Genomic DNA, 8210 nt, shown 5'->3' on the forward strand with positions numbered 1-8210 from the left:
TCCAAAAAACTACTTTTATTTTCTGTAGACAGCAGGTGGTACTGACTATACAAAATGTGAGGACATAAAATTATTAAGGATGGTACAGTTTCTATGACAATGGAGCAGAGTATTTTTTCATTGCACTCAATAGAACTAACAGTGTAAAATAGACTGTGTGCATGTTAGGCCTATATTATTACCAAATAGCCACAGTAGCCTACTTGACCACTGTTAAAAATAACTTAAAGCAGGTACAGTGTTCACAGTAAACGCGCGCCGGAAGTTGCACAGAATTTTCGCAACATTAAAGTTTGCGCTCAGCAGACCTGAAATTTGCTCAGTGATTAAAAAAATATGTGGGAACATTGGACATGATGTAATCATGTTGTACAGAGACAGCTTATGGACAAAGGTAATACATACATTTTTCTCTATGGACAACCATATCACCAAAGGACAGTATTAAAAAGTTATTAGCAAAAATCCATCAAAACTCCATGCATTGAATTAGACAATGTAAATATGAAAAACGGTCCTACTTTAAAATGACAATATAATCATTTATTTACATGGTAGGCCTAATTACTTTGTAGGTACTGTCGGGTTCACCTAGGGGTCATGAAAAGGGTTGTACCAAGATGTTTGATGTATTACAATAATTGATTATTCTTATGTTGTATTAATAGAAGGGGAGGGGTTATAAGACCCTCCTTACATTAGTAGGGTCCTAGACTACAGATTAACAATATATATATATATACATTATGAGATTTTAATATTGTTCCAGTTGTTTTCTAATTCTCTCTCTCTGCCTCATTAAAAAGAGGCCCCTCCTAGTAATGTGTGACTGTGAAGAAGAAGCTCTGCAGGGGAGTGGAGGAGATAAGACTAGTCAAACATTCCACAATAAATCAACTTTGGGGAGTGGATGTTTATTGCTAAGTTTTGGATAACACTAAAAGCCATTGTTTATATAGCTTGGTAGGCAGGGTTTTGGTCTCAGGAGTAAAAAGCTAATGACGTAGGTAGTGACATCACCAGGCTAGACTGAGGGTGTAACAAAACAACTTGAGACTTTTTGTTTGATGCAGAACTTACTCAGAAACATGCGTGATATGTTCCTGATTGTCAACTTCTGTCTGCAATTGCATTAATAAAGTTATTTGAAAGATTTAATTAAATATATTGTCATAATGCTAATTTCACCAATGATTGACAAGGAGGAAAGGAACGAACCCTAACAGTACACATCGCTACATCGTACAATGTTTGCTAATCTAATGTGAGAATATCCCAATGTGTATTGACACAACTGTAAACTGCTATCACAATAAATTGCACTCTGTAACAATGTGCCTAATCTGTAGTTACGCTTTACCTATCTGACTATAATGTAAATATGATTTTTGCGCCATAAAGCGGAACCGAAAACTGTAACTATAATTGTTGGAGCTTCGAGAACCTCACCAACTAAGTGAAATTCAAAACAATTACAGTATGACAAATGTGATCAAGAGGCAATGACGGTTTACATCTTTCTCGCCACTCCCATTTCCTCATTGGTTTTTAGGAGCATGCACCCACGTGTCATCTCATTGGTTTTTAGGAGAATATACCCACGTGGGTGATTGAAAGATGAAGTGAGGTCCACACTCCAGTCCAGTTGGTAGTGGTAATGCACCTTAAAGTTGGTTGCCAACCACTATTTAAAGTCCAAAGAAAAAGAAGCCTGAAGTAGGAGAGATTACTAGAAAAAGAACTCAGTTTACCGTTTTATCTGTGGATTAATTGTCAAGGTAGAGGACCTTGTGCATTTCAGGTAAAATAACAAACCAATGTTTATATCACAGGACAAATTAGCTAGCAACAGCAAGCTAGCTAAATTGTCATAAATGTTTGCTTAACCTGTCCCGAAATTAATGTAATTGGTTCAGAATTCGTTTTGATATTTCCACCTGTGTGTTCTGATCGCATCTGGTGTGGATGGATAAAAATCAACATGCGTGTGATGGCGTGAACAGGGAGTACAGGAGGGGACTAAGCACACAACACTGGGGCCCCTCAGGGGTGAGGATCAGTGTGGCTGTCCAGTTTGAGGTGAATTATCACTGTTCTGATATCTAGAAGCTCGTTTCGGTCATAATAGACGGTGGCAGAAACATTATGTACAAAATAAGTTACAAATAACGTGAAAAAACACATACAAAAATGCACAATTGGTTAAAGGCCATCTCCTCTGGCACCATTATGACTATTTATAATATAAATATAACTCCTGCAGAATTAAGCAGTTCTTGCAGCTGAACTGAAATCTTATCAGAAACATGTTAGGTCATTTTCACAGCTTTAATTCCTGTCAAACTGATGTCATGTGTACATTTTGCGCTGAAAATCTTATTGCATTTTCACTTTATCACATATAGTTGGGTGGTTGCAGATGGGTTATTAGCAATTGCGGGTGGGTGAACAAACAGCTGACCCACACATCACTACTGGAGTGCACCTTTAAGCTTCTACAACTGGGCCTTAAATATATAGACAAAATGTCTCTGCCAAGTTAGAGGACACATCCTGTCTACTATCAGCATACACATCCTATCAACATACCATACATTTGTTACGCCAGGACAGGAGCAAATGTTTCTAACCTACAAACAGAATAAGCATTTGGTTATGTTCAGGTCAGGAAGAGCTTTCAATTGACCCACTTTGGAGCGGACTGAAAGAGACACTGATTCCATGAAAGAAGGCGGAAGGGCAAGCAAGCCTTATTTCTGCAGAATTAATTTAACAAGATTGTTTTTTTCACAGAATAACTATAAAACGGACCTACACAATATCCTGCAATTAAAAAAATATCAACAATTTAAACCCACACAAGACAAATGCAACAGAATCCCTTCAGAAATGCACTTTGACTACTCATTCAAGTATCCAACAAAATGTGTGGTTCTAGACATTGTAAAAATTTTAAATAAAATGTTTAAAGAAAACAGTATGAGTAAAATGAGGGAGAAATGCTGGTGCTTGTAGATGAGTTGCACATCCATGATTTGATTACTACACACTACCCCTGCAATCTACTCCCAAAACGTTACACACAAGGGATCATTCTGTAAGAAACAGGGTTGGGGTCAATTCAACTTTCAAATCAATCAGTGCATTTAGGAAGTTATTTAAATGTAACATTTACAATTAGGATTTCACACTTACTCAGTTGATGGAATTGAAACGTGAACTGACCTCTACCCTGAAGAAGAGTCAACTTCTCTGTGCATGACATCAGGCTGAAAGCATGACAGAGGTTTCAACCTCCAACATAAAATATGATACTTAAGCCTACAAGTTTAAACCAAGTCCAACTTGAGCTAGAGCGATTGAGCAGTGGTGTTTAATTCAGCTAATACAATCCACAACCAAAACAAACACACATCTATTGCCCTCACTCAGATGCTGGTACCAGGTCTGTTTTTCCTCTCTTGCCAACTCCTATAACAGTGACCATAGGAGTTGGCGAGACAGCTAAAACCGATCTGGGACCAGGTAAATGAGGAGCTTCTTCACACCTTTCTCCTTTCAGGGTGTAAAGTACATCTCTTTGGTCAGCATTGATACAATGCAGGGGATCTGCTTCTTGGCATCGAAGCCGGGAGAGTTTGACGCAGACTCAAACTCTGTCGCCACCTTGTGGTTGACCCGGGTCAGGATGTGTTGGACTTCCAGCTCTTTGCTGTACTTGCCAATCATCTCACACAGAGATTGAATAAACCAGGAGCCAGTCTGCGTGTTCCTCCATGAGTAGTAGCCTGTGGGAAGACATGTGAGAGCACATAAGAGTCAAGGGCCTGGTTTGAATAATTCAGAAAATGCATCCATGCTCAGATAATAACAGATCTAAATTGGATGGATTGGTAAAGTAAGAGGGTGGTAGCCTTGCATTCACAGATCCAATTACTTATAGATCTGTGCACACCTCAATGAAACTTGACTGGAGAGTGCTTCTATGTGTGTGTGTGTGGTTTTGGAACATGTCTTGGACCTGGAGCTGTGGAGTAGGCATAGAGGAAATCTGCTTCCACAGGGATCCTGGTCGAACTCCCATCTGAACTGCTGTCTGCCTCGATGCCCCTGTCCAGATCAGTACCTCTGCAAGCCTGCTTGTCACACACACGGGGGAACAGGAGACATGGATCAGTCACAGTCACACACGAACGCAAAGGCTACCCTTTGAACAATCCCTCACCTCTTCCTGCCATCCAGGACCTCTATACCAGGCGGTGTCAGAGGGTCAGCCACATGACCCTGTTTTTATTTGATTTGACTGTAACCTGTTTTGTCAGTAGGGGATTCAATTAGCCTCTATCTTATACCTTCTTTTAACCTTAACTTCATATTGTTGTTCTAGTGCTTTGGTTTCACATTAATTCCATCTAGAAATAAAATTATAAACAGGTGCAATGGCTTTGTAAATCTGCTCCTGAGTAGTTTTAAAAAGTCTGATCTAGGAACATACGTGATGGCCACAGTACCTGGATGAAGAAGAGTTTGGGCTTGCCCACCAGCGAGTTGCAGCGGTCGCCCCGGAACAGGCTGGTGAGGCTCTTGAGCTCGATGGAGGCATCCGTCCCGAAGAACACGCCATCATCCCCGTGACTCAGCAGGCAACACACAAACGAAGCGTAGCAACTGTGGTCCTCCTTGGAGGCTGGAAACAACATCAAGTTTTAGATTGGTCCTTCACAGAATTTAAAAGGCTCTTTAAAGGAGCAATCTGCTGATGCTACATACATGTTTTACTTATAAATGATTGATTATTGATGTACCCATTGATTCTTGAAGAACATAACAAATTCCTCATGAGCTGAAAAACTGTCATACTCCATCAGAACCCAAAATATAAGCTTGCATTACTTCAATGTTTGTAAACAAAGTAAATGTAAACAGACACTGTACAGCATTTTAAAACATGGTTAAAACTATAAATGTTGATATCATGGATGATCAGTCCTGGCATCCATAGCTCTGTCTATGAGTTTGGGAATGGTTACATTTCTTCAGCCACATCTCTCAACTTTTTACCGAAACATTTGTGTGGAGGGCGTTTTGTTATTGTTTCAACTACGGATTGCCCCTTTAAAAAAAAGGTAGACAAGAGCAATATTGGGACAATTTCCAGAACAACAAGAAGTGAGAAACAAGACGCTAATTTTCTTCACCAATGTTTTCACACAGCTATCACGTTGCAGGTGAGTGAATGAAGTGCGACAGTGCACATGTGCAGACACTGAGAGCGGATCGTTTTGCATGGTGTTCACCTGCAATGTCTTTGCTTAACCCCGTTGCTCGTGGAAACGTCGTATTGTTGATTCTCAGTTTAAGTACAGGAGACCATGTACTTTCACTTGTTTTTATTGTGAATGGGCTGCTTTTAAAACGTAATTTACTGAATGTCTTCTGTGTATGATCTTTATACGAAGACAAACCCATCTCCGTGGTGGTGCTGACTTTCAAACATGCTTACCTGTGGTTAAAACATGCTTGATCTGGTCCACTGTCTGGTCATTGTAAACCTTCACCTTATAACCCAGTTTCCCAAACACCTTCATTACGTTGCCTGCATCCACATCTGTGCCATTGCGTACATTCATACCTTTAAAAACAAAGTAAAGTTATTAGACTAATTCAATTTGCTTTCTGGATATGTAATGCGTGTCATCATTGTGTACATACAGCCTTTACACAGTAGTGGAAAAAGTACCCAATTGTCATACTTGAGTAAAAGTAAAGATACCTTAAAATGACTCAAGTAAAAGTGAGTGACCCAGTAAAATACTACTTGAGTAAGTCTAAAAGTTTTGGGTTTTAAATATAATTAAGTATCAAAAGTAAATGTAATTACAAAAATATAGGTGCCTCCCAAGTGGTCTAAGGCACTGATTCGCAGTGCTAGCTGTGCCACTAGAGATCCTGGTTCGAGTCCAGGCTCTGTTGCAGCCGGCCGCGACCGGGAGACCCATGGGGCGGCGCACAATTGGCCCAGCGTAGTCCGGGTAAGGGGAGGGCTTGGCCGGCGGGGATGTTCTTGTCCCATCGCGCACAAGCTCCTGTGGCAGGCCAGGCACACTGACACAGTCGCCAGGTGTATGGTGTTTCCTCCAACACATTGGTGTGGCTGGCTTCCGGGTTAAGCGGGCATTGTGTCAAGAAGCAGTGCGGCTTGGCTGGGTTGTGTTTCGGAGGATGCACGACTCTTGACCGTCGCCTCTCCTGAGTCTGTATGGGAGTTGCAGCAATGGGACAATACTGTAAACTACCAATTGTATACCATGAAAAAGGGGTAAAAAAATATATATACTTAAGTATCAAAAGGTAAAATCATAAATAATTGCAAATTCCTTATATTAAGCAAACCAGACAGAACCATTTTTATTTTATTTGGCTAGCCAGAGACACACTCCAACACTCACATAATTTACAAAACAAGCATGTGTGTTTAGTGAGTCCTCCAGGTCAGATAAGTGTGTGAATTGGACCATTTTCTTGTTCTGCTAAGCATTCAAAATGTAACATACTTTTGGGTATCGGGGAAAATGTATGGAGTAAAAAGTACATTATTTTCTTTAGGAATGTAGTGAAGTAAAAGCTGTATAAAATCTGAATAGTGAAGTACAGATAACACAAAAAAAGACTTAAATAGTACTTTAAAGTATTTTTACTTAAGTACTTTACATCACTGCCTTTACACATATTCTTACAGTAGTAACCCAGCAGACAAAGCTGGGTGAGGTAATGTCATTACAACCATTTTACATAATCAGGTTATAATGATGTAATTTCAACTAGTTTCACCCACTGAGAAGAAGCTGAACAAGCTTTATGCAAACACAAAACAAGTATTAGACATAGCCTAGACCGGGAGTCTACAAATGAACAAACACAATACCTGTTCTTCTGTCAAAGTTCTTGTTGTTAATGATGATACACTGGCCAATGCTTGGGTAGCGGAGGCTGTACCTGAAGCTATGGGACTGAGGCGTGGCATCCACCTGCATAGACCCAGAGCCACCACAGGGGCCCTCTGACCTAGGAAACAAATAGATGCCACTTAGCAGACGCTTTCATCCAAAGTCACTTACATTTTCGTGTGTGCATGTTTTCCCTCTGAGAATTGAACTTACGACTTTGTCATTGTTAGCTCTTACCAACTGAGCCACACAGGACCACTAGTTAGATTACAGAAATACGCCAAGCTGACTCTGTAAGTCAGATCTCAGACTGGGTTTTGAGTAAGTATACGCGTGAACCGTTGAAATTCTTTTGAGCATCCCTGCCTCAAAGTAATCACTGATCAGACATGTGGATTTTGTGGAAGCCGTGAGGTGGTACCCTTACTTTTCACCTGTAGAATCATCAGATCAGTGATTACTTTAAGAAAGGGTGGAAGGATGCATTTCAAAAGTTTCCCAGGCAGGCCCTTAACCCAAAATGCTCCCAGGAGTGTTGCCATGTGGCTGACCCTGTGCCTTCTCTCTCTCTCTGACTGTTAAGCAATATCTATGAATAAAAATATAATACTTTTTTCAAAAGAGATACAATAGATCTCCTACTGTAAAACGTCTATTTTTAGTCATATATATGGCTGTGCGTGTGTCAACTATAGGCGTGACTCAATAACAATTTCCTGTATGTGGTCTAGCATGGACCAAATATAGGCATCAAACTCCATGACCGCAACACGATCATCAAGTAACAATGTCGCTTAATGTCCTGATTTCATTACAAAAATGTATAATAACATGTGGTGGTCCGAATGACTGGTGAATATCGCAACTCAAAACAACTTTACCACGGTTTGCTAGGCTACTTCGTAAAATACATGCATTGAGATAACAAAGAATCTCACTCTTGTCCATCGCCCCGCCTAGCGACAACGCAGTCCCCAGCACTCAACTCGTTTGCTGCTGCCATGGTATTCTGCGAATCGATTTCAAAGAAATGTCAGTGCCTATATAAAAATGTTGGTAGTAAAGTTTTGGTCAGACCGTGCAAATTGCCACCCTTATATCAAGCCAATATATTGTATGCGCATGTCTTCCTATAGTTCTTTGTTACAAACAACAGTTAGCAACCAACCAATAGTAGCGTCCGGAGTAAACAATATTAGAACACGTCACAATCGAAACCAATGCAAGGGGGCGTTCGGTTTCCACACTTCCACACAACTCATA

The 8210-nt window shown here is 40.3% G+C and overlaps 1 protein-coding gene across 1 annotated transcript; it reads right to left on the reverse strand.

Annotated features, from left to right (window-relative positions):
- Nucleotides 1-8141, reverse strand: LOC129855754 (caspase-3-like). The gene is made up of 6 exons (XM_055923757.1): nt 7886-8141; nt 6926-7065; nt 5504-5632; nt 4512-4687; nt 4022-4136; nt 1-3788 (listed from the first exon to the last, which is right to left on the reverse strand). Exons 1-6 carry the CDS (start codon nt 7948-7950, stop codon nt 3559-3561), a joined length of 855 nt encoding a protein of 284 aa, XP_055779732.1. The 5' UTR covers nt 7951-8141; the 3' UTR covers nt 1-3558.
- Nucleotides 8142-8210: the final 69 nt, after the last annotated feature.

Source organism: Salvelinus fontinalis, chromosome 5 (assembly GCF_029448725.1).
Source record: "Salvelinus fontinalis isolate EN_2023a chromosome 5, ASM2944872v1, whole genome shotgun sequence".
NCBI lineage: Eukaryota > Metazoa > Chordata > Actinopteri > Salmoniformes > Salmonidae > Salvelinus > Salvelinus fontinalis.

What these genes read in the sequence shown, in the direction of transcription:
- LOC129855754 (XM_055923757.1), bottom strand. Translation starts at nt 7,950, where the DNA reads ATGGCAGCAGCAAACGAGTTGAGTGCTGGGGACTGCGTTGTCGCTAGG. An exon ending in AGGCGGGGCGATGGACAAGA is followed by an intron (nt 7,066 to 7,885) that starts GTGAGATTCTTT and finishes TTTGTTTCCTAG; the next exon opens with GTCAGAGGGCCCCTGTGGTG. An exon ending in GAACTTTGACAGAAGAACAG is followed by an intron (nt 5,633 to 6,925) that starts GTATTGTGTTTG and finishes TTGTTTTTAAAG; the next exon opens with GTATGAATGTACGCAATGGC.